This window comes from Lonchura striata, chromosome 4 (assembly GCF_046129695.1).
Source record: "Lonchura striata isolate bLonStr1 chromosome 4, bLonStr1.mat, whole genome shotgun sequence".
Classification (NCBI taxonomy): domain Eukaryota; kingdom Metazoa; phylum Chordata; class Aves; order Passeriformes; family Estrildidae; genus Lonchura; species Lonchura striata.
The window spans coordinates 15,854,442-15,880,840 of record NC_134606.1 but is presented as its reverse complement, the minus strand read 5'-3'; the positions used below and the strand labels follow the sequence as shown (position 1 = coordinate 15,880,840).

Genomic DNA, 26,399 nt, shown 5'->3' with positions numbered 1-26,399 from the left:
GCCCGCGCCGCGAGGGGCGGTGCGCGGCGGCCGCGGGAGGGCGGAGGGAGAGCGGCGGCGCTCCCGGGCGGCGTCCCGGCGGACGGGGCTGCGCCTTCCCGCTGGTCCGGCACGATTCGTGTGAGCGGGCGGCGCGGCTTCGCAGGGGATGTTTACCCACTCCTGGCATGTTCTAGATCGGTGGTCGTGCTTCTCTCGGGGGTTTATCACAGACTTAGGTAGCCCCAGTCTGCATACTGAATGCTTTATTTGCATGTTGAAGATTAAAATGACAATTATTTAGGAAAAATAAAACTTTATTGCAAACGCACGTTCTTTTCTATGAGAAAGCTGTAACAATTTCAGACTGAAATTACAAAAAGAAATAAAAATGTAGCAAATAAAAAAAAAAAACAACACAAAACAACCCAATGAGAATGACTTGTTACATTCTGTCAGGAAAATTCAGAACAGAATACACGGTCATCACTGTAATAGCCGAAGTAGATTTATGCTCAGCAAAAGCACTGCATGGAAAAGGACTAGTTGGAGTTTGCTGACAATTACTGTATTGTCTGTCTGAAGTCTGATGAGTATTGAACATGCACTGGATTTTAATTTCAGGTGATCCAGACATTTTTTGTTTCTTTCCCTGACCCTGAAGTGTGAAGCATAGATTTTAAGTAATTAATTTTAATATAGAATTAATTATTACAATCAATTTAATACAGAATGAATACAGTGAGAATAAGACATTTTATGACAATATGTATAACAATCTTTGCATTTCCATATATCTTTAAGTGGAGTTACACTTTTAGATGAGCAGAACATGATGTAGAAGGAGTTGGGCCTGTTCTCTAGGAGTCCATTGCACTTCCTGTCTCACAGCTTTTTCCATGAAGTGGTACAAGGACAAATAACATGTTTTATTAAGGACAGCAGCACTCAAAACAATGACTGAGGGAAATTGCATCCATTTTGATTTATCTTGTAAAAATACATTTTTTAACATTAAACCATAATATTATTGAAAGAATCAAAGTGGTAATTAATTTTTAGTTTCATTTATTTTGGCAAGGCTCTTTCACAATGAACAGTTTTTTAGTTCTAAGAACTCCATAGCTCCATAGCTTCTCCACATTCATGTTGCTTCTATATATTATTCTGCACCTACAAATTAAGTGGGTATTTTTGGGATATATGAAGTTGTCTTTAATTTTATGGAAAGATGGGATTGGGCCCATAATATCTTCGAAGTTCTGGATAGATATTACTTATAATATTCTCATCTGGCATTTCAAGTCTTCCAAGTAAGAAGTGCCCCCAGAGAAGCTCAGCATTTCTATATGTTGAGCGTGCATATAATCATATACACTATGTGAAGCATAATAAAAATGTGTAAATAAGGTAGACCACATATATCAAGTGGCACATTTTTGAAATTAGTTTATGCGGTACAAGGGAAAGCTGAACACGTCTAAGTGATAAAGTAGCTATTGTTTACCCCAGGGTGGGCTTTGTAATTGTACATTTCAAATAAGTATGCCTGCATTTAACCTTTTTTTCTCCAGACAAAATTTCTGAGGGCATGCATTGACCTATCAGTGTATCTTAGCAGTGCTTAAATGCAGACAACCTGTGCAGCTGAAAGTTTAATTTAGCCTTACATTTATCTAATGAAGTTTAGTTCATGCATGGTGATACTGCTGTTCACTCTGAACTGAAAATAATATTTTCTCACAGCTCACAACACAGTCATTGGGTGATAATATTATTTGGTCATTCAACTTGTGCAGCTATAGCATCCCACAATGATACTTCATAGGTATGCTGTAAGAGAAATCTTCTCTTGGACCTTTACTGCAGAGTATGCTCTATTCTTGAATTGATTCAAACCAAGAAATTACAATGCTTATCAGCCCAGTTATCCCCCTTAACTTCATGTATACAGTGCATTCTACAGGCTCTTTCAGAGCTACTGTGACCTACCTAGGAATCCACTCCAACAAATCTTTAATATTGTTCTTAATCTAATGTTCTTACCTAAATAGTCCCATTAATTCTTATCCAGTGACATTTTTGGAGGGGTTCAAAATTTGGGGGCCATCAAGCAGTTCATTATCAGTATAAAAATGTGTTGCAACACATGCATATTAATACTACGGAAAAAAATTTTCACAGCAATCACTCAATATGGAGGATTTAAGAATTTGCATCCTTCTCACCTCCTGAAGAGAATTATATTTAGTAAAAGCTGAGTTACATGCCACAATATAATTCTTTCTGTGCAGTAACTCTGTCTAAACTATGCATGTTCATAGAACAATTACAAATTACAAGCATTACATTTTCTACTTGTGTAATTATGCTGCACTTCAAGTTTTTCTATCTCAAGGCCACTCAGAATTTTCTGGGAGGGGAAGGTGGTGGTACCACAGAGGGCCCTGTGGACAGTTTTCAGGACAGGTCTGTGTTGCTACCATCTAAGACACCTTCGTAGCCTGGGTTTGTTTGCTGCCTATCCATGTACAGCCTATTGCACCATCTTTCTGGAGAATATCCATGTATTGCACCATCTTTCTGGAGTTGTGGCCCAGGGTACAGTCTGAGTGAAAGCACCAGTACATTTAGAAGAACAGTGAAGCAAGAGGGTGGTATAAAATAGGAACTTTTTCTGCTTTATCCAGTCTCCTTTATGCTAAAATTGCAATAGTTCTGTAGACTCATTATCATTTTCCATCTATCTCTTAAATTTTAAAAAATAATTTTAGTGCTCATGAAAAAAAAAAAAGTGGCTCATGGTATCTTGAAGGAGAAAGGTTAGTAGGGCCTATAGCAGAGGCACTCTCACAAATTTCTGTTTCGCTCATCATCCTGCTAACCTTGTAGAGCCAAACCCAGAGATAGGTACAGAAAATGTACCCATTCTTAATGGTATATTCCATATCCTTTTCTCAAAAACATTCACTCCTCAGGACCCATGAACTTGTCAAATCCTTGTTAAAATTATAGTACTTCCTAAGAAAGTAATTTTTCCATCTATTTAACCAGTTCTATTAATTTCAATACTGTTTCATCATATATCACTTTTACTTGATTTCAGATAGACTTAACAATTAACACGGTTATGAAGAAAATTAACCTGTCAGATTAATATTTTCCAGGTTATCTAAAAGCACTATGACCCTTAATCTGTTTACTTCCAGAAGCTGCCATAAAACATTCATCTAGCAACTAATAATTTTTTCTTCTTAGACTAATAGCATTCCATATACTTTACATTTTTCACTTCTTTGTCTTGTGGTATTGGATAATTTCTGTTTTAAAAACATTTCACTCATATGCACTTAGCCTTTGATGCCCCTTAACTTTAGCCTCAGATGATGAAGTTCTCCTTTTCAATGCTGCATAACATCATCAAACATATATCTCCTTTTTAATATGCTCTAGATAATTCTGTGAAAGTAAATGCTAAATATACATTCTTTCTGTTTTGAAATAACCTTACAGCTTCGAAGATTTGTGATAAACGTGTTGTCTTTCTAAATAAAGAAAACATTTGGTTTGATGAAATATTTTACCTTTCTAAAATACCCCAAAGTGCCAATTTTCTAAAAACTGAAACAGCATATACTCACTGCAGATATCAGTTTGTTTTGAGAATAATGATTTTATAGCATTTGGGTTTCTTATTTTTTTCACAGATATGTTAGTTACTGGTATTGTATGTTTACTCATGTTTACTCAGGTTTGTACATAAATCATGTATCCAAAACAAAGGCTGAAGAGCCAAGAAGCTGTTCCTGTCACAACAATTCACTTGACCAAAATAGTTTTGTGTAGATTTGTTAGTACATGATATCTTCTGCTGTAACATTCACTTCTTCAGTTTTAGTCTTAATTTTAGGGAAATGAATCCCACTAATGGCTATTAGCAGCAAATTCACTGCATGTGCTGTGGCACTTGCCACACAAATCCAAAAACAGTCTTCAAAGCGTTCTTCTAAGATAACAAACCGAAAGACATTTTCCCGAAAATTGGCAATTCTTTCTGTGAGGTGATGAAGTTTCACAGCAGCCATGAAGCTGGTGACTGCAAGTACTACAAATCCACCTGCAACAAAATTAAATAAGTATTCACCTTATCAAATCAAAACAAGACAGACATTTTGATTGTGCTTCAAAATCTTACGGAATACATCACTGAGCAATATAGAGAGTAGGTATAGACACAGGCATGGCTTAAACACCTTCAAAATGCTTAGGCTTTATTGTATGGGCAAGCATACTTTTGTCAATGACATAAAGCCTCAAGGCTGGCATCGTAGCTCCTGTTGAATGTTAACTAGACACGGTAAGCCAAGATACCACCTGGAAGTTCTGTTTCAATAGGTGTGAATTCACTGCCAACTTCATTGTATCCACAAGTATTTAAATCAAGGACGTATTTAGTAAGGCAAAAGAAGGAACTTGTATAATTTTCTATGAATGTGACTAGAGATAAACACTGGAAAATTACCTGCAAGGAAGTTCCAAAGGCATGCTCCTGCTGGACCGTTAATAGCCCGGTAAGGAACTTTTATTGCGTTAAGAATGCAGAATCCAAAACTGACCAGAGAAAAGAAAATGGCCACACAGAGGAACATTATGATCATCACATGCAGGCCTGTATTCAACTTTTTCACCATGTGTGGGAAAACTGTCAAGAAAAAAATAAATCATCTATTCAGTGTATTGGTTTTCTTGATGACGGTAAACATCACACTGCACTGATGTTTAAAATTCAACTCATATTTAAGGAAGATTGGGTTTTTTTTTATGGAGATGTGGAATTCAGCTAGTTGCACACATCTCAGTTCTTGATGCTTTATTTTTCAGTGCATCATACTAGGGATATTCTGTTACAGGAATAATCCTCTACACAGGATCTGTGAATAAGGATTCAGGCTGAATTCTTGTTTATTTATCTAGCAGTGTTAATGTTTTTATCTCTAATGCTGTATTGTCTGCTGCATACTTTCCTGTCTCTTTTTGTCCTCTGTTCTCAGTACCAAACTCCTGTTTTTGAGCTTCTTGTTCCTGTCTCATGCTTTTAATCTCATCCATTCGAAGTCTGATAGTCTCCGTTTCTTTGTTCCCTTGCTGCCTAAAATAGTAGCACTTTTTTCTGTGTTTGTTTTCTCATGTGATTCTTCTTTTTTTTTAATAATCCTCTCTTTACTGCTGGCTCCAGTGAGACCTGCCCTATTTTCATACATCCAGGTTTGCCTTTTAGGATTCCTGTCTTGGTTTCTCATCTGGTGTTTATGGCCCCTTTATGCTTTTCTGGGCATCTGGCAGTGTTTTAGCCACAGATGAAGCTTGTAAAGTATTGCAGTCAGGTGGGCTTTAGGTGAAGTGCTCCCATGGTTTGCTGTAGGCACAATCTCTCCTTCAGCAGCCTGCTGCTCACTTGTCTCTTGAGAACAGTAATTTTCTTGGTTCTGTCTTCACAGACACAGTTCCTTTGTTGAAGGGACAGATTGCCCAACAGCAGGAAATGTACACCTGAGTGTTTAGTTTATCCTGCAGCCCTCTAGTAACAGAGTCAGAAGAAATGTGAGTAGGGAATTGTAGGTGATGTTGACTGACAGGAAAAAGAGAAGCTGATTGAGAGGAATCCTAAAATACAAGGTGATCAAGAGGAAACCTTCAGCTAGAATAGCACTGCACACTCATACATGTTTTGAAGAACTCACTGCCTAATCACTAACAAGTTACTACAAAGAAGGTATACTATGTTACAAACAAACAAATAAATTCCTACCTGTGCTGCATAACTGACAAAAAACCCCAAAGTCCAAACAAGCCACCTAAAAAGTAGGCAGCAATAGCTGGTAAATGTCACCATGAACTTCAGGCATATAATTTGATCATGACATGACAAAATTATAGTAGATCCTGTAGAAAAAAATCATACTGTACAAATCCCATAAAAAAATTATGTGATTCAAAAGATCTACCCTTTCAGTAGCTCATTCTGGGGTTGTAGTTGGGCCTGGTGCACAGAAGAGCTGCAGAAGACTGACAAGAAAAGAGGGTAGTCAATGAGGACCAGAAGCATATATGAGAAATGGGAATCCAAAAACTAGGTTGCTTTCTGACTGGAAAATAACTGGCAGTATAACAACAAAGGACATGGAATTAAGCCTCCTTATAAACCATCAGAGATTTTAGGGTAGTTGTAAGGACTATTTGGTCTTTTTTCTGAGTCTCACAGCCAAGTCCCAAGGACCTGCCCAGTGCGTTTGGCTTAGTACACAGAAATAAGAATCTATGAGAAGGACATGCCATGGAGTCTCCTGACACAATCCAGCAGTGTTTGCTATGCACAGGCAAAAAGCATGGCTTCCCCAGCTTCTTCTCAGGGCTTGACTCAATTGTCAAAACAGAAGCATCTTATGCCAGCTTAGCTGCCTTAGGACCATCATAACAACCGTGTGGGTCTAATGTACATGCTGCACTTAGATGGGACACTTCAGAAGCTGCAGCTGGAGGCTAGATGATTCATCTTGAGGAGTACAAAACAGCAGTAGGCACCTGTTGTGGCAACAGAGTCACTGTCCTAGCTAAAAGAGAGTGTGCCAGCCATGTCTACTCTGGTGAATGTTAACAGAGTGAAAGGGGATGTACCAATAACAGTACATTGTTGCAATTTGGAATGCTGAAGTGTCAGAGGTACTGCAATACTGCACCATATGATGTGTTAGCTTTGTGACGATCTATGGTGCCAGTGAAGTCCATTTATATTATCACATTCTCCATGAAAAATCTCACAGTTCTTGCACCCCAGTAAGTTCAGAATGCTTGCAGATTAAAGGGGACATTCAAACAAACAAAAAAGTCAAGTCAAACCTAGAACCTCCAGTCCTGCTCATCATTATGCAAAAGTATTGGCATTGTGTATTGTTGTTTGAAACCAGTATGTTTGAAACCAGTGAAAATACCAAACTCAGTAGAGTTATTAAAACATTTAAAAAGGAAAAATCTTTGGAACACATTGACCAAAATGCATATTTGTGCCTACTGCACTTAATGCTTTACGGTTCTAATAGAGAATTATAATTAGCTTCAGTGAGAGCTCTGTTTGTCTAAGGAGTGCTGGCTCATGTCCTCCAATTGCATACTGATGTACTTCAGAATGACTGTGGAACATTATGCCTTCCTCTCAGGTTGCACAGTAAAAAATCAGAAAGTTCATTAAATAGTCCAGAAAGTTGTACAGAGTTTTAAAGGAGATTGGCCATTTTTTTCTCATTCTCTCTCCCAGGATGGGGTGAAAGAATTGGGACCAATTGAGCATGACTGCTATGTCCATGTCATGAAGTTGCAGTTGCAGTAAGAGCTTAGCAATAATTTGGTTACTGTAAAAGTGACCAGTCCAAATTCATCCAGTTTAACAACTGGTCATGCTGGTCTAAGTTGAGGTTCGTTCTTTTCTACATTCCCTCTGAAGTCCCACAGTCACACCTGCCTTCAAATGTTTATAGAAGTGCTTGTGCAGTTGTGTAGTCAGACATGATCCTATGGGAAAATGAGTATTTATTTTTGTAGGCTAAATTTCTGGCCAGTTTAACTTCTGAAATAGCTCGGCTCAACTACCAGAGCCATTGCAAAGGATGGGACAGGACAGCATTGCTGTAGGCCAGGGAGAGGGTGAGACTGCAACGGTGTCAAGTCATATTGGTTTAAGTTTCAGTAAATCTGTCCACTGAATTTAAAATCTTCAATTAAAATTACAATTTTCACTACAGAACAGGATGAGTGAAATTTGGAAATCATCCAGAATACAGCTCAGTGCTTTCAAGACCTCTAGGAAATCTTTTATGTTAAAAGGAATAAGTTTAAACAGTTTCTATATTTGTTAAAAGTTCAGCAATTTTTTGTCTCCCAACTTAATAGAAAAGAAGGTAAGAATTTCTTCAACATGTTAATAAAGTTAGCGATATGTGCTATGGTAGACATTTGCATTATGACAGCCAGAGAAATACATACATGTGTCCAGCTAAATAAATCTCTGCTTCTTAAAGGGAAAAAAAACCTCAGAAGAGTTCAACAGAGAAGGCAAGGACAGAGGGGTGGCAGAGCAAAACTCGGTATAGGAAAATGTCAGTCAAGGGGAAAGTAAGATTTACAGGGTCATCTCCAAATGAATTTCACCCCCTTCACAAGACTAAAAGGAAGCTCTCCATCTAGCCCTAGGGATTTTTTCCCCAGCTTGATTCCAGGATTACAGAGCATAACTGTAGCAAAAAACATTAATGAAATTATATAAATTTTATATTCACACTCAAAACATCAAACCATAAAGACTGCACATCTATTTAATAATAATTTGCATTCTGCAAGTTCTGTAAACAAAAATAATAAAGTGATAAATTTTGAACTAGACGTTAGACTAAATATTCAACCAAATTTGTACTTACTTGTGAATTTGGAACGCCGCCCGCCCAAACCACACTGGCGAATTTTGCCACCCCGAAAGAGTCCGTAGTAAATTTCTCCAATGAACTTGACCAGCTCTGGATCTGTGGCATTAACCAAATCAGCCCCTGTTTTGCAAAGGATCTTTCCAGTCATCCACTTTGGGATCCCCATTGCAACAACAATCAAGATAAAAGACACAAAACTTATTAGAGAAGCCAAAGCAAATAATGTCTTTTTAAAGCAGCCAGGCATCCTAGTGCTTTCAAGGGATCATCTCCAAGCCCTCTCTGCAGCAGTCAGACGTACTTCCATTTTTCATCGTGCTCCAAAATCCACAGCCAAATACCAGGCATTTCAAAATACTTCTCTTTGTATTTTGAAGGTCCAGCAATTCATCGCTATGGTTAAAAAAAAGGCAAAAAATACATTTTGCTGCAACAACATCCTGAAATGGTTGCAAGCAACGGCTTTGTTACATTGTAGCGCGGTGATGCTTCTTTGTAGCAAGTAATCCTATCTCTATGACCTGTCTAATATTTCCTCAGGGGTTTAATTGTCCTGCTCAAATGACATCAAGTTTCTTACTGCAACCTCATGTGAAGAAAATTTGGAGAAGAATCCAATTTCTTGGGTTATTTTAAAAATTGGGTAAATATCTGTGTGCAAGGGACAAAGCATTAAAATAGCATAATTTGGCTGAAGGATTCTGCTGTCGCCTGAGCCGTGCTGCGTTTCCTGGCGCTTGCTCCCACCCAGCCTCTAAATGTCACTGCAGGCAGAGTGATCTGAGGGACACAAAGGATGGGTCTGGAATCTTCTGAACTGAGCGGGCGAAGCCCCCGGCAGCCGGGGTGGCCTGGCCAGGCGCGCCGCAGACCGGGCCACTCATGAGGTGTAACTCAAGCGACAGGTGCGATCTATGAGCGTAAAGAAACCCCGCCGTAATTGTCCGCACTTCTACGGTTACTGCTACCCGAGCCCTGGCAGGACCTCCAGAACCACTAACAAATTAATTAATTAACTAGCTTACAGCAGCAGGAGCCCTGGGGACTAGTAACAAGGCCCCTGCGGTGGCCGGGCACTGGGATTTCTCCCCCCTCGCCTCCCCCCGCTCCGCACGGTGTAGGCAGCACGGTGTGGGCAGCGCAGTCCCGCACCGCGCCCCGCACCGCCCCCGGCCGGGCGCGGCCGCCGCTCGCCCGCCCCGCGGGGCGGCCCGTCCGCGCCGGGGAGAGCAGCGCCGGAGCGGCGGCATGGCGGCGCGCAGGGTGCTGGTGTACGGCGGCAGAGGGGCGCTGGGCTCCCAGTGCGTGCGGTACTTCAAGTCCAAGGACTGGGTAAGCGCCGGGCCGGGAGGCGGCGAGGCGGGGAGCCCCGCGGGGGAGCGGCGGGGCCGGGCCGGGCGCTGCGGGGCGCGGGCCGCTAACGCGCGTTCCTCTCGCCGCGGCAGTGGGTGGCCAGCATCGACCTGGCGGAGAACGCGGACGCCAATGCCAACGTGGTGGTGAGAACGACCGACTCCTTCCCCGAGCAGGCCGAGCAGGTGGGTCAGCCGCGGGTGCGGGGCGGCCGGTGCCGGGTGAGGCGGTGGAGTGGCGCCAGCCAAGCTCCCCCGGGTGTGCGCGGCCCTTCGGCCGAGCGATGCGCGCAGCCTGCGCCGGGTGTGCGCGGCCCTTCGGCCAAGCGATGCGCGCAGCCTGCCCCGGGTGTGCGCGGCCCTTCGGCCGAGCGATGCGCGCAGCCTGATCCGGGTTTGCGCGGCCCTTCGGCCGAGCGATGCGCGCAGCCTGCCCCGGGTGTGCGCGGCCCTTCGGCCGAGCGATGCGCGCAGCCTGCCCCGGGTGTGCGCGGCCCTTCGGCCGAGCGATGCGCGCAGCCTGCCCCGGGTGTGCGCGTCCCTTCGGCCGAGCGATGCGCGGAGCTTCCCCGCGGGTTTGTGCGTCTCTTCGCTGCCGCCCGCGGTGAGCGAGGCGGCTGCAGGGATGGCTCCGGCTCCACGCAGGAAGCAACAGCGTGGTCGGTGGTGGTCGTACCACGAACCTCAAGGTCCTTCAGCTTCTGCTCGTCCCTTCTTTTTAATTTGTTGTAATGCCTTTTAACTATGCAGAAAGAGCTTGATCCGGGATACTGGATGCTCAGCACATAAGGCAGTTTTGCTTTGTTTTTGTCTTGACTTTTAAAAGTCACAGACTGAACCAGGTGAGCTGTAATGAAGATGGATAATGACATCTTAAAATGCAACACTTATTTTAAATACCCTAACTTAAAAATGTGTTTTGTGTAAGTAGATGGTATGCTCAAAGCATATGAACCTAAGCCCCAAGGGATCCCTAGGGAAATGCGCTGGTTTCCACAAACATGAATGTGGGAGAATCTAAGTCAGCCTAAAAAAGTATTTTGCTTTATTCTCCACAGATAACTTTCATTTTTTACATTTTAAGTTTTGAACCAATATCTGTTACTGATATACTGAATATCTAACTAAGTATGTTTTTTTTTTATATCTACACAATTACTAAAGCTTTGGAAGAGTAATACAGAATGTTTACAATACAATTTTCAATACAGTTTTGCAAAAGCTATTGGTTTTTCTTCACTTGTTGAGAGATGGATTACTTGATATTTGCTTTGACAGAGAAAATTTGTACCCAACAAATTCATTACCAGCTGTGAGGTTTTAGCTCAAATTGAGTAGCCAGACTCAAACTGATGGTTGTGGTCTATACAGAAGCAATAAATAAGCTAATCTTTAGTTGTTTTTCTTTTACTGTCATCAAAAGTGACACTAGTAGTCCTAGTCAGACCTGCAGTTTTATTTCTCATCCTAAACAACACCATACTTGGAAGAGAACCTGTCAAAAGCAAGTCAAGAATAATTTTTGTTAACAATAGAGGTAAGGGTCAGGTGTTTCAGCCTGATGATCACTTATTTCCAGTGACATCACACACTCTGTGGCTTTCATTCGTCTTACTTTCATCTGTAGCTATTTTTCAACACAGTTGTTTTGAGTTCATTAATTATAAATATTATTTTTCTGTAGCTGTTTAAATTGCTGTGTCTGTGTTACTCAAATATATAAGTCGGAAAAAGTAGCTGTGTGGCATTTGTGGTGTTTACCTCTTTACCTTATCAGTTGAGTGTTTTCAGTATGTTCTTTTCTATGTGTTGAAGGTGACAGCAGCAGTTGGAAAACTTCTTGGTGAAGAAAAGGTGGATGCGATCCTGTGTGTAGCAGGAGGATGGGCTGGAGGCAGCGCCAAAGCCAAGTGTAAGCCTTTGGTACAGACATGCTGGTGAAAACATGAATGACATCTAAGAGAAGTCCTTAAAAATCTTTTTTCTGGAGTCCAGAAGAGGACAGAAGCCTGGAAGTACAAAATAGTTTAGTCACAGTGCTTCTTAGTGCTTCTCTGAATTTTTACATTCTGTTAAATTTGTACAGTGCTTAATTTCTTCAGTAAGGCTTGTTGATGCACTAATTTTTACCAGAAAGTTTTGATGTGCTTTCTGAAGGACCTCAGCATTGTTATCTATGAACTGATTTTTGCTGAGATTACCTGTGTCAGCCAAATTATGAAAGACACATTGATGTTGTTTCCTAAATCATTGCTTTATGTGTAAAACCTCAGTTGCTTCCTGCAGCTTTCTGAGCTGTTACTATGCAATACAATATTGGAAGGCGCTGCCTAATCATGCTACAGAAAAACCCCTTCAGACTAAAAAAAGGTGTACATTTTAAACATGTAATATTCATAATGAAATTTGTACTTTGCCCACTACTTTAGAGATACAAGAAGAAAAATAGCTTTGTTTTCAGTCTGGAGTAAATCTAGTAAAATATGTCCCTTTCTTCCCCCTTCTGGTTTGGGTGTTACAGGCTCAAAGAGAAAGGAGATACAAAAGACATAAATGAATGTTTTACAGTGTAGAGGTAGAAAATGGTAGAAAGGATGTCTTCATAGTGCCTTTGCTCTCTGTGTAACAATGAGGAAATAAGAGTTAAGTTTTCCTTTGGCTAATTTCACTAATTCTCTTCCTAATCAGCTTTATACAAAAACTGTGATCTGATGTGGAAGCAGAGTGTTTGGACATCGACTATTTCCAGCCACCTTGCCACAAAACATCTGAAAGAAGGTGGCCTCTTGACTCTGACAGGAGCTCAAGCTGCTTTATCAGGAACCCCAGGTAAAGTACTATCCATGAGAGCTGCAGGGATACCAGCAGTTACAGATGGTTGCTTATCTGAGCATTCTTGTTCGTGAAGCAATAGCTTCACACCCCAGTTTCTTGTCATCTAGCACAAATGGGACCCTACTGCTGAAAGGTGTAAGGAAAGGTACAGGTGGCAGTATTGAATCTCTCGGAGCTGTAGGGCAAGCACATAGAATCAATATTTAAATAGTATTTGATGTGTGTAGGTGAAATGTACTTGGCTAGTATATGGTACAGAAAAACGTTTGGAAGGTAATGAAGACTAGAAGCACACAGCAATAGAACTACAATGCTTAGACAAAGTTCCTATTTGTGTTCTGAAAGACAGAGTCCTTCATTGACCAATCTGTCTGTTGGTGATGACTCAGCTGATTCTGATAACTATGCTTGTCCTGTTCATGTTCTGATTCCAGTCTGTCTTTGCTTCAAACATAGATAAGCTTGTTGACTGTTGGCTTTGTCCTGAGCTATTTAATAGGAACTTTATTGCATTTTTAATTTTGCCCCTCAACCATGTTGGTCTGCTTGGAGGAAGAAATCTGGGAGCAATTTAAAATTGAAAAAAAAAGAAAGGCGCTGGCACACAAGCCCACTTTTGCTGGCAGCAAAAGGAAAGTTTGAGACAAATACTCCAATTTCCCAAGCTTTTATTAGTGTCATTTCAACAATATTTTTAAGGCACAGATACTAAGATTTTAAACCATATACAATTCCTGAAAGCTTTGCAAAAATATTCTATATATTTTCTAGTTAACAATTAATCTTTTGCTTTTATAGTGGCATCTGTTGTAGTCAAAGATAAAAGGTTTATTTTTGAGACTAAGCAGATGAATAATTTGCAGTGAGCTGCTGACTGACTAGACGCAAATGAAAAAAGTAAATTCTGGCAAATTTTCATGGTTTTTGTTTGGGTGGTCTTGGGAGGTAAGAACCACAACACAAGAATCAAAGTGATGAGCCTTCCTGTTTTGAACTAGTTGGTTTCAGCTGGTCTGGATTTTTCTAAAAGTCAAGCAGTGCTTTAGGCAAACACATGCAACTTATTAACAGCAAGAAGAATTGGGAAAGAGTTGTTACTCAACTTTTGCAAATATGCCTTACTAGCCTTGTTATGATCAGCTGTTCTGGAAGAAATAATCTTTTTCTTGTTTGCTGTTAATGGTATTTTTCTTTTCCTATGAGAAAATCTTGCCTTGCATAATGCAAAGTGAAGAACACTGAAAATTACATGAATAGTGACAGAATCAGTTGTAAGTGTGATGTTTGAGAAATGTAGCAGGTATGAAAAGGTTTCTAAGAAGAATTAGAATGTTTGGTTTAAGCAAGATGAGAGGACTCTGATACACATGTGAATATTTTTGTCATAACAATAAAATAGCCTGTGCTGTCCATGATTCCGCCTAAAAAAAATGGATGTCATATAATACATTTAATTACATTGTAGAAGTATTTCTATTATATTCAAAATACTTATTTAGGAACATTGGAAAGGGGCTGAATAACTGTATAGATGGGTAGGAAGGAAGACATTCAGTTGTAGTAGACTTGTTTTCTTAGGTACTTTATCTGTGTCTGTAGTTCTTGACAGATGTGTGCCTTGAGGCCTCTGAGACCTCTAGCACCCTGATTGTCCAGATCTTGTTCCTGAGCAGTGTGCCTTATGCTCTGATTCCTGCTGCTCTTACACTGCTAAATGCTGGCTTGCCTAGAAAGCAACAGTTTTTAGGAAGAAGCTTGCTTTCCCTGAATATTATTTATTAATTTTCTATAATGAGAATTGGGGTTTTCTGTAACTTTCTCCACAGGGCCTGTCAGATCTGGGATACTGACTAAGTGAATTCCAGATTTGAGAGGGAAGTGAACTGTATCTGTTAGGGTCCAAACTCACAAATACCTTAGTTATATGATGAAAATTAATAGAACAGTGCCTTTTTAAAGTCTGAGCACCTTACTCTGTTAAATTCATGAACTTAGCCCTGTAGGCCATACACTTCAGGGTGCACTTGGATAGGTTGACTAATTCTTTACTGGCTGTGGTAAGTGGTCTTAATATTCATCAGTCTTTAGTTTCTGTCATGTTACTGCTGATGTTGAGGGCTGTTCTGATAGTGCTCTGATTTGCCTGTGTTTAATTTTTAGGGATGATTGCCTATGGCATGGCCAAAGGAGCAGTGCATCAGCTTTGTCAGAGTCTGGCTGGTGCCAGCAGTGGGCTGCCAGCTGGTTCTGCTGCAGTTGCCATTTTGCCGTAAGTGGTTGCTCAGTTGTCTCTGCCTGTGTTGTTTGATTTAATAACTGCTGTAACCTAGAGCCACACAGGTAATGTTTGCAGTGTCCTATTCAAAACACACAAACAACCTCTCAGACCTACTCACAGGGAAAGGATACATCTTGACTGGATGAACAAAGAGTTACATAAGTCACCCTAAAAATTATTACATTCTTTTCTTTGCCTTTGCAAAACAGTAGTGGACGTAAGGATTAAAATTTGATTTACTTTTAATGAGTTTAACTGTAGCCATGCATTAACATGTGATTTCTTTGTTTTAATTTAGGCAGAACTGTAAAAATGAGATGAAATGTTCAGCAAAGTTTGACTTATCTCTGTAACCATAGTAAGGCAAAGGATTACTTGACAGGTTTTCACTTGATTGAAGATGCTTCTTCATAAAGTCCTGCATGCTTGACTGGTAAAATTAGGTTACTTTGAGGACCTGTAAACCAAAAAAATTTAGCTTGTATTCACCTGCTTTCATTTTTTGTCAGGAAGGCTAGTAAAAAGTGGATGGCCTAGTAAGGCTTCATTATATTTAATTTTATCAATTCTGTTGTAAAAATTAAAAGTATTTTTCTTGCTGGATCCATATCTAGTTCAGGACCCAAAATGTAAGTCTCTGGAATTCTGTACGGAGATTTGGTACGCTACCTGAATTCTCTACTTTTGGTTTCCTCACACACGCTCTTAAGACACTTCTTCAGGTCAGACAGGAGTGGCATTAAAAGTGTTTGGGTAACTGACACCACCTTCTAGAGAGCTTTATAGGCAGGCAGACACCCAGATCACTAGATTTTTGTGCATGCTGCTCTTGTGTAGTTCTCATGCAAATCTCTATTCTTAAGTGAATTTTTGAGAGGGTAAATACACCTTGGATTGTCAACAGCATTGCAGCGAGGGAGTTCTGGAAAGTTAACCCTCTCATGTCATTGTATGTAGTGTAAATATGTATTGTTAAAGTCAAAACTTCCTATATTTATGCACTTAGTCTCTCGAAACCATGGATGTAATGCATGTGTGCTGGTACATGTGAACAGGTTTATTGCTGCTGTTCCCCATCTGCATGAGAGAGGTGGGAGGGGAGCTGCAAGCTGAGTGATGGCTCCAATGGGCAGTTCCTCAGCTAGACAAGAAGCTGGAGTGTTCCTATTGAAGCCTTGGATATACATTGAGACAAATTACTATATACTGTTAACACACAGGGAGGATGCAAGGGAAATCCATATCTCCTGGTGTAAAAGTCAAGGATATATTACAGAAGTGAATTGAAGCAGATGGTGCTCATCAGAAACAAGATATATAACTAAAAGGCTTGCTTATCTTTTTTAATCACAGGGTTACCTTAGATACCCCAGCAAACAGGAAATCAATGCCTGATGCAGATTTCAGCTCCTGGACACCCTTAGAATTCATTGCAGAGTGAGTATCTGTGGGATAACTAAACAGTTGCTTGCTGTCCATCTTGCTGCTGGATCTTAGTGCCTGTTCTTTTTAAATAGCTGTCTTGGATTTGGGTGGATTTTTTTCCTCTATCATCTTATTGGGTATCTTTCTAAATCACACTGGGTTTAATTGCACAGGCTTCCTAACTGGAGAAAATTAGCTTAACTCCATCAACTTCAGCTTCTCTACATGAGTTATTCCAGCAAGGAAGACAGCCTTAAGCAGCTGGAGGCTGGAAAATTTCCTAAAGCCTGTAGGAAAATTAAATTGCAGACAGCAGGTGCAGGAGACACCTGGCTTACAGATAAACTGCAAATAAGCATGTCAACTTGGGTGGGATTCTTTTTCTTTTAAACACATTTTGCTGCCCAGTTTATGGCACGTTAGTTCAGTTCTCTCAACGGGCAACATTTCTATTCTTGTTCAGAAGAATTCAGTACATATTTTTTTTTTTCACTAGCCACAAAAACTTGTCCTGATTGATGCTGAAATTTCAACTGTAGCTTATGTAATGGCAGGCTGAGATTATCTGCCTTACTATTCTCATTCCTCAGGGTTAGAGAAGGTGCAGCATGAATATTGCCTTCAGCCGTGTGATGGGGATTAGCAGAGTTTCTGTTGAGGTGAACTCACCTTTTAAAAGTCTTTTAGAATTGACAGTGGAATTGAATTTTCCTATTGCTCATTGAGAGAGTAGTTTAGTTCTGACGTCAGATTTCCTTTTTTTGTAAATTTTTTTAAGGTGTATGCCAGAGATGGAAATGGCTTTAGTTGCTTCTGTTTAGTTTAAGCTTCTGCAGTTGTCTGATGAGGCTCTTTAAAACAGGCCCCATCAATTGAATTTAGCTCGCCTGAAAATATTCACTAAAAGAGCCCTAATTTATTGTGCTCCAGGGACAGCTTAGCTAGATGTTGGAGTGTTGCAAATTCATTTTTTAAGTTGAACTTTAAAATAATTTATTCTTACAGGAGAATTCAGTTGATTGGTTTGTTTTGTTTCTGATTCCCTAAAGTTTAACCCCAGTGCTCTGAAAACGGAAAAGCCTCACTGAACAACATCAGCATCTCTTGGCAACATCTGCATCTTGGGAATGACACAGGAAATCCTTTCCCATATGGCACTTGGGTTTTGTGCCCTGGAAACTCTTGTTGGATAGTGGGATGTTCCAACATGACAGTTGCTATGTGTGCATTATTGGAAGGGCTGAAGGACTTGTAATAAAAAAAAAAATAGAGTTCTCTAGTCTTTTTTGAGGAAGGAGATTATGTTGTGTTTTGATAAGGAGTCTCCTGTTCCGGTACCTAGAAGTTGTCCATCTTAGCACTATTTTGGATGTCTAAAGGCTTTTTTCCTCCCACTGAGACCACTTTCAAAGTTAAATATCAAAATGTTATAATGGCCAGTTGCAGAGTAATGAGTTCAGCAACTCTATTCTAGCCATAAAACTGTATTTCTTTTATATATATGCTATAAAGGCAACTAAAGTAGCTCCTCCTTCCCCTTTTCTAATTTTTTTTAAGTAGGGAAAAACCTAGTGACTAACATTTTAAGCTCCTGGCCTTTTCTTGTGAGATATTTTGGAAATCCTGTGTGCTCAAATGCCCCTTGGATTTCTCTGTGCCCTCTGTACAGTTCTGAGGTTCTGAATCCAGTGATCACATCACATAGAAATCACTAGAGAGCAGTAGGAAAAGAAGGAAAAGTAATAGGCTTGTATTTTATTCTTCCTGTCAATATACAGGAAGGATAGTAGTTGTAGGTTTGGTAGTAGTTGTAATTTTTTTGTTCTCCCTCACCCTATTTTATCAATTTATTTTAAAACAGAACCTTTTATGAGTGGATAACAGGAAAGGATCGACCAAACTCTGGCAGTCTAATCCAGGTGATAACTACAGGTGGGAAGACTGAACTAGTTTCAGCAGCACATCTTTGATGTCAATTTAAAGTGATGAAACTTCAGCAAAGGAGAAGCTGTGGAAAACCTGTCCACCAGTATAATTTGAATGGTCTTCTGTGTCCAGTGTTTGTAGTTATGTCATGATTGGAACCAGATTTCAAGTAATATTTCTGTGCTGTCACCTGTGAGTTATCAACATTTGTTTACCAAATAATGCCAACTTGTCTCTAAATGAAAGCTGCAGGTTTTAAAGTCTGTAGATGTCCTGAGCATTATATGGCAACTTACCTGTTTTCTGTGAAATGGAAATCATGCTTAACCACGTCATTGTGATTACATACATAATGGTTGGAATTTTTTTCTGTCAGTAAGTGTTTCTGGCAACATACCATGAATCTTTGACTTTTGTCTTTTTCTGTCTGGGATTATAACCCCACTCCTGCATATTATGTTGGCTGTAGCCATGGGGAGCACTGCAGTCATGTATCGTGTCCTAATCATGTAACACTTCTCTTGTGAATGTTGCACTTGAGTTAATGAAGCTGAATAGAGATTACTCAATTGAGAAGGTATTCCTAATTTGCCTTACAGTTCATAAGCTGCTCTCAGGCCTACAGTTATAGAATAGAACAGTCATTCTGTCAAATGAATAGTATGTCTTTCTCTTAGTCATGATGGTTCTTGACTTTTTCAAAAAGCAAAATGCCATATAGTAGTAGAAAAATTATACATGCACTTGAAAATGGAACTTTTTGTGCTAAATAAATGTATATTGTTTTATGTACTGGGTTGTCTCTGTTACTTGTAATCCCAATATCTTGATAACATTTTAATGGGTTTAATTGAACACACAGTTCAGTCATGGTAAAGGACTTAATTTTTTTACTTACTTAATTCTGATTGAGATGCATAAAATACATTTTTATGTGTGCTGAAGATGTGCTAGCCATGCATAGAGGCAGGCCTTCAGCTGGGGCAAATGTTTCCTTAAATCCAGCCATGTTACATGGAAATACAATTCAGATAAAGAGTGCAAGCATTACCTGTTCTGAGCATAGATGTACATGGAATCAGTTCTATTGGATTTTTGGGAATATCTTGAAAGCAATTAAATATGCAAAGTTGTGTGTATGTTCTCCCTCTGCACTTTTCTGTTTTTATTAACTTCAGGGCTATGTTGGGGAAGGATTTACTGCCATGAGTCAGGAAACCTTTCTTCTCTTCCCACTGGAAAAGCTCATATGTGCCCATGTTAATTTCAGCATAAAATGATTGTCTGTTTTGCTATGACTCTCTCTTTGTTTTGTTTTGCTGGATGCACCGGTAGAGGGGAATTCTTCTGTCCCGTCAAACCAGGATGTCAATTTGTAAATTTGCTTTTGATTTTAAGTGAAAAGCTTGCAATTTGCTGCTGCACCTGCAGTTTCTACAGGCTCAGAGTACAGAGAAGAACTGCAAGGGACTGGTTGGGAATGAAACTGTAGGGTGCTACTCAATTATTCTGGAAAAGGGGGTAGCTACCATACTACAAACTAACAGGATTTGAAGGCTTCCCTTTGCCAAGCTAGCTAAAGCAGTGAATAGTGTTAAAGCATAATTGTGAATGCAAGACATCTGGATTAACTTTCATCAGTTTGCAGGTATGAGCAGAAAGATACAAAAATGACATCATTGAAGCTGGAGAATGACAAGAGAGGTGAGTGTATGACAATGAGCCAAGTGTCTGACAAGCTTGCTGCTGAAGGTGAGATTTAACCTGAGGAGTTTGATGTTAAAGAGGCTTTTTGTGACCAGTTTCATCCTGTATCTCCAAACTTTATTTCCTTCAGCTGGCCCAGAGTTCTGGTGGTGCTGTATTGAGGAGCAGAGATGTGTCTTTGTGTGCTTGTGTTCCATATGGATGAACTCTCTGCAGTGCCCACACACTACTAATGGACACTGTAGTCCTGTTGTGCAGATTTTCACAGAATCATGGCATGGTTTGGTCTGCAAGGGAACTCTGAAGATAGTCTAGTCGAACCCCCCCATCAGGCAGGGATATCTTACTGCTTATTACAGAAATAAATACATTATCAAGTTCCACTCCAGTGTTGATGGGAACTTCTGAATTGCTCATATTTTACTTTTGTGTGGCATGATTACCAACACTGTACTATGGCAGAAGTTAGAAGCTTATCCTTCTTTAATTTAGGGAATGCAATATTTATTAATTTCTTATATATATTAAGCAACTACATTTATCATGTGTTTTACTTGGGACTGTACAGACATTGTAGCACTAAAAAATTCATATGCACAGAGCCTGTTTAGTAGGGCATTTTTCTATGCAACATTCCTTCAAAGATACATCTACTATTTACTAAGAAGGAAGTCAAGTGCTGTCTGGTGAAAAATAAAACAGATCAGTCCTGCTTACCCTGCAGCCCCTTTGCACTCAGCATTCTGGGTTTCGGAGATGTAATATTGTTTAAAAATAAATATTTCTAGAACAGAGCCAATGCATCTTGGAGAAGATGATGTAATTGCATGGTCCAGCCATACACACAGTTCCAGTCTCCCCAAACAGGGATGGCTCTTGCACATGGCATCTGAGACAAAGGTGCGGAGACAAAACATGGCTTTCTCAGAAGGCCAGGGCAGCTGGGACAAGCCTGCTCTCTATGAATGGGGTTTGTTCCTACTGATTTAGAGAAAGTAGATCTTTAGTAGAGCACAAACAAAAGAGGCTTGTACAGTAGTACATCAGTAGTATTATAAATCCAAAGACCTCTGAACACTTGTTTTTGACATTCCAAGTGTTAAGTGGGTGGGAACCTGAGCTGCTGTGTGGACTGTGGCTGCTGTTCTGCAGACCCTGACCAGGTGACCAGGTCCAGTCCCCTTGCTTTGCAGAACCTTTTTTTCATTGCAGAACTGAGTCCATAATGTATTCAGAGTTCACTGGGAAGTGAGGTTTACATATTTTACCAACAGGTATAATTTGTTTAGTTATATATTCATAACAAAATCAGTTTTCTATCAAATATCTAGTAAAAACTGCCACAAAATAAACATTTAGAATCATGCCCTGCTTCTAAGGAAAAGAGAAAAGTTTTCAAATACAATAATAGCTGAATCATTCAGCATGTCTGGTTCTACTGTAACCCAAAATTGCACTTTGAAATTTTTTGTTGAAACATGCTAAACAAGTGTAGGTATTGTTTTTTTTTTAATAGCGTAATGAAAATTACTACCACAAGAAGAAGTAACATTTATTATCCTTTTTCTTCCTTGTATTGGCTCACTGGAAGAAAGCAGATGGGGACTGTAATAGCATGTGGAGATGCTTCAGACTAACCCTTGCAATGTTGAACAAGGTGAGAAGTAGGCAGACATCTGAAAGGCATTGCAGAACTCAATAGCAAGTGTCACTTGAGATTTAGATGTCTGTTATTACTGCATTTCCTGAAACACCCTGTTCTGAAGGGTTTGCTCTATAAATACGGGCGGTCTCAACAGGGTCTGTGGGGGCTCTCGGGTCTGATCACAGACTCCCACGGCTGAGCAGGGCTGATCCTCGGCAGTGCCAGCAGAGGGCAGAGACTTCCACTGCTTTGGGGAGATTTCTCTACTGCTAAAGAATATCTTTTTATCAGCGAGGATTTTAACCATGCCACAGCCAAAAGAGGCTCATCCCTTCTTTTGCTTTAGTGCTCACACTCTGACGTTTCTGGCTTTTCCTGCACCAAGCACATTCAACCTACTCCATATACCAGTTTTAGGGACCACTCCATCGGCTTCAAGCAGAGCAAACCAAAAATCAGCAACAAACCCCAGCAAACCCCACCACCACTGATACACAGACACACACAAAGAAACCCCAACAACAGCAACAAAAAAAGAGCCAAGGCTGTGAAGGGAGTCCCACATCAGGATGTACCATTGCTGTTGGCATGTTAGCAGCCAGTGGAATGACAATCAATATTCTGCAACACAGCTTTAAGGGCTGGGACGCAGTATGAATAGAAACAAGTTATTTAACTGCTGTGCTGCAGATAAGAGTATGAGAATTTCCTAACCCAAGCAAAAAAGGAACTGTTCAGACTGGACTGATGTTAACAAAGAGGTGGAATTTGGAGACATAAAAATTAATTACTATGGGGTTTTGAGTATTAAGGTTTTAACTCCTTTGCCTATGAAATGAAGGAATGTATAATATTTTTTTTAAAGCCATTTAGGAGGGAACAAAAAGTAGCAAGACACAGAATTGTGATTTCAATAGTTTAATATTCATTATCCAGTGCCTTCTGTAGATATGAACTACACCACTATTCTTAATATTTTCTTTGTATAAACTTCCTCTTAAGCACTTTCTAAGTACATACTAGGATGTTCTTACAAATGGAAGGCTTAGTAAAATCTTAAGATTGAAGTCCCTGGTTTCTGCTCCTGCTTTGGCTACTGGTCTGGTGGAAGAATTTGAATACATCTCTCCACTTGTGCCTCATATCCCAAATATATATGAGATCATTTTATAGTGTGTTGAGATCTATTGATGCATTAGAACATATGAATGAAACAAAGAAGCTCAAAATTCATTGAACTTAATATAAAATTGTGACCACAAGCAACAGTCATATCCCTTTGTTACCAGCAGTCACATTTGTGATTTGCAAAAGAAGTGCTGTGTCAAAGACTGCCTGGTAGTTTGGACATTGCTTACCTGTGTATGTGGTAATATGTAGTGATATTTTCTTTTCAGTACAACAGGCATTAATTTTTCATGACCATCACAGCTGGAATTTAAAAATACCTTGTTGATTTTAATTTTGAACAAACCAATTACTCTTTCTGTCAATCATTCCTTACATTTCAGTGAGACAAGGCTGAGATAATAAAAGAAATGGGCCTCATAGTAAATTCTGTCCATATGAGTTAGTGTGATGTTTGGCATTTTTATTTAAGACCATACACAAATACCACCTGAATGAAAAGGGTTTCTTGGGGTCCCAGGAAGATATTTTTTTCTAGTTGTTGAGATCCTTGACATCCATATGTTCAGATGTCCAGATTTTTTTCCACTCTCCATTAGAACAATGACCAGAATCCTAAACTGTCAGCTTCTAGTTTTCAAAATCTGTGAATCATATCCTGGGCAGCAGGGCATGGCTATGTATGCCCTAAGTGCCTCATGCTACATGGTTGCACTAATAAAAAAAAATCAGTCCATAATTCAGCAGGTGTTAATGACCTACTTTATTCACATTATCTGATAAATAACTTTAACATGACTAAATTTTGTGAATAACAGATTTTCCTTACAGCCCCCCAAAAACTTCCTGTTTGCAAATTCAGGCCTCTCTTCTACCAGAGTGTTACTCTGCAAGCCTTTACACCATCTGTATAGTTAGCATGTAGGAAACCATGCTATTAGCAATATGAGGGCACACAAATGTGTAAAAACATGTATCCTCCCCCTTCCCCAGTCTCAGCTTCCCTTGGTTTTCCCCTGTGGAGTAGTCTCTCAGACCAAATTTGCTCTGAGAGGTGTCAGGCAGTGTAGGAGGTTGAGGTTCTGTGCTTCTAATGGTTTTCTCCCCCACTTTGCCTGCTGGTTTTCCTGCTGCTCTGTCCCCTGGTGCCCCTGCTCGCAGCGCCTCGCCGGGGGTGGGCTGAAGACTCATCCCATGCGATCACAGCCCTGCTCCATGTCCTGCTGCAGGGGGGTTTGTCTTCATCCTGCTGCTTGAGAAGGGCATAAGTCATGCTTAGCATATACATGTCTTGAGTGCTGTAGATAAAGACATGGACATCATGTACAGCATAAATGGAGCGGGGAGGACAAGTCATTAATGGTGTAGGAATGTTTAGCTGGCACGCAGTCATGCATGCACTTAAGAATTTTTTCTTGGTGGTTATTAGGAAAGGCCAAGTGGTGTTTGCCTGTATAGACAGAAGATGGTGTGAAATACTCTTTGAAGGGGCAAGGACAATTTCCCAGCTGTGGGCTGCTTGCTGGGCACTGGGTACAGCAAGTAGCTGGGCAGCACTGCAGCATGCCCAGGCATGTGGCTTCTGCAGCCCCTGGTCACCAGGGCTAAACAAATAGGTGGACTCAAAGTAACAGAGGTGGAAAACAGTCGAGAGCAAGAGTTGAATTTTCAGACAAGGTAATAGTTAATTCTTTCATGAGGATCTAATACCTTTTGAAATACTATTTAAAATTGGAACAGAACAGAAATTGTCACTCTTGAAGTGTCCACTCATTTCCAGTAGGGGCTATGTTTTCAAATTAACATTTTCTCCTTAACTCTTGGGCTTTTACTTAGTAATTTGCCAAAACCACTGGATTTCAGATAAGGGGATACACCTCTGGTTTGTCTAACTTCCATTTCACAATAGTTAATTGGTTAAAGTCAATACTTTCTGTTCAGGAAAATATATTAGATGCATGTGCTGTTATATACATCTGCTACAACAAAATTACTTAGGTAAATACCTTGAGTATTAAGACTTCTAAAAGCTGTAGCAAATTTGAGTTACATTCAATTATTTAATGCATTAATTTCACCTTAACCATAGTCAACAGGGAACAGATGAAGACAGAGCAACTCCTTTGTGTAGGATTGCATTATGTGGATTTCATGCAGAGATTCTGACTGCAGCTGAACATGTCATAATTAAGAAATTTCCTAATGTTAGGGTTTTTTCCTATAATACTTTTCCCTGAGGGTGGCATTTACAGGGTAATTTTGAAGTTCAGTAGGAAAAAAGAAGGATTGATCTTAAGTAGTTTTGTTCCACTTACTCATTGTTAAACTTATTATTCTTTGTTCTGTTCGAGTTTTTTGAGATCTCAATCAAAAACATTTTATGTGAGGCATGATTCCAGCCACTGTGATTATAGGTTTCTTTGGACTGCTGAGCAAAGTGGAAGTGTTAACAAGAGAGGGTCTCTGATGTGGGTGAAGTTATGCTAGAGCTTTAGAACACAGTCTGTTCTCATGGAGAACAAGTGGGAACAGCACTGGAGGATGCTGTGGATATTGAAGACTGGGATAAAATGGATGAGTGAAATAAGAACAAACATGGACAAGAGAAAGAAGGGGTTACTCTTCAAACTGAAGGTAAGAATACAAGCCCAGAACACCAGTATATGCCAAGAAGTGGAACTGTACAAGGCCTCTGTTTTCATATTGAATAACAAAGCAAATCTAAGATTATACTAGCACTAGTTTGCAGGGTTTTGTGTGAGGATACCCACATCACACTGAAGGACCAATGTGTGGCAGCAGCTCTCTGGCCACACAGAGCAACACAAAAATTTCCCAGGCATCATCCTGGGAAAGTCTGTGAGAAGATCAGAGAAAAGAATGATGAACAATTCTTATCTTCACTTGCTGCATCTGTTGTTGTGAACATGTGGAATGTGTTATGGAGATTTGTTTACCAAAGGGTGGTTTCTTCATTAGCCAATGGTGATGGTGTTCGGACTGGAGGACCAATTAGGTCCACCTGTATTGTAACTGTCTCTAAAAGCAATGAGTTTCTTAGTAAGTATAGGATAATAAAGTGATTGATCAGCCTTCTGTGAATCATGGAGTCAGTGCTAATCATTACCTGGCTGGGGGCCTGTGACGACACCAATGTTCTAGGTAAAGACGGAAATCGTGGATATACGTCCAAGAGGGGGAAAACTTGAGAGATGTGATTTTGAGTTAACAATTAGCTAAAACAAGCATGAATTTTAGCAAATTATTTTCTTCTGTTGCTTGATTCATTCTATGGTCCATGTCCAATGCAGTTGAAATTATTAGCCAGGTGATAGAAAAAATGCACCTGTTCCATCAGAAAACATGAAATTGTAACTCCTGATTTGTATTTCCTGAACAAACAAGGTTATCTTGTATTGCTAAGTTCAGGAAAAAACCCTCTGTGAATGTTAGGTGGATAAGAAAGTGGTTGTATGGTCACATCCAGAGGGGAAAGAGAAGGCTTTGGAGTTACCTAATTGTGCCCTTCGGGCACCTAAAGGGATTCTACAAGAAAGGTGCAGAGAAGCTATTTAGAAGAGCATGTGAGGACAGGGCAAGGGGGAATGGTTTCAAGTTTTAAGAGTAGGTTTGGTATTAAGAGGAAATTC

The 26,399-nt window shown here is 40.1% G+C and overlaps 2 protein-coding genes across 3 annotated transcripts; one reads left to right on the top strand and one right to left on the bottom strand.

Annotated features, from left to right (window-relative positions):
* Positions 1 to 1,448: 1,448 nt before the first annotated feature.
* CLRN2 (clarin 2) lies at positions 1,449 to 9,512 on the bottom strand. The gene is made up of 3 exons (XM_021554332.3): positions 8,448 to 9,512; positions 4,502 to 4,681; positions 1,449 to 4,096 (listed from the first exon to the last, which is right to left on the bottom strand). The coding sequence occupies exons 1-3, from the start codon at positions 8,698 to 8,700 to the stop codon at positions 3,831 to 3,833; spliced, it is 699 nt and encodes a 232-aa protein (XP_021410007.1). The 5' UTR covers positions 8,701 to 9,512; the 3' UTR covers positions 1,449 to 3,830.
* A 132-nt stretch (positions 9,513 to 9,644) lies between these two features.
* QDPR (quinoid dihydropteridine reductase) lies at positions 9,645 to 19,061 on the top strand. Of its 2 annotated transcripts, none has more exons than XM_021554376.3 (7): positions 9,645 to 9,785; positions 9,899 to 9,991; positions 11,621 to 11,717; positions 12,494 to 12,634; positions 14,801 to 14,909; positions 16,272 to 16,355; positions 18,205 to 19,061. In XM_021554376.3, exons 1-7 carry the CDS (start codon positions 9,702 to 9,704, stop codon positions 18,311 to 18,313), a joined length of 717 nt encoding a protein of 238 aa, XP_021410051.2. In that variant the 5' UTR covers positions 9,645 to 9,701; the 3' UTR covers positions 18,314 to 19,061. The 2 variants fall into 2 exon arrangements, with proteins under 2 accessions (XP_021410051.2, XP_021410053.1); XM_021554378.2 differs by lacking the exon at positions 18,205 to 19,061 and adding an exon at positions 17,393 to 18,196.
* Positions 19,062 to 26,399: the final 7,338 nt, after the last annotated feature.

Coding starts and splice junctions, on each gene's coding strand:
- CLRN2 (XM_021554332.3), bottom strand. CDS start 8,700: ATGCCTGGCTGCTTTAAAAAGACATTATTTGCTTTGGCTTCTCTAATA. Junction 4,682..8,447: donor GCGGCGTTCCAAATTCACAA/GTAAGTACAAAT, acceptor TTTTCTTGACAG/TTTTCCCACACATGGTGAAA. Junction 4,097..4,501: donor CCTTTGGAACTTCCTTGCAG/GTAATTTTCCAG, acceptor ATTTTGTTGCAG/GTGGATTTGTAGTACTTGCA.
- QDPR (XM_021554376.3), top strand. CDS start 9,702: ATGGCGGCGCGCAGGGTGCTGGTGTACGGCGGCAGAGGGGCGCTGGGC. Junction 9,786..9,898: donor ACTTCAAGTCCAAGGACTGG/GTAAGCGCCGGG, acceptor TCGCCGCGGCAG/TGGGTGGCCAGCATCGACCT. Junction 16,356..18,204: donor CCCTTAGAATTCATTGCAGA/GTGAGTATCTGT, acceptor ATTTTAAAACAG/AACCTTTTATGAGTGGATAA.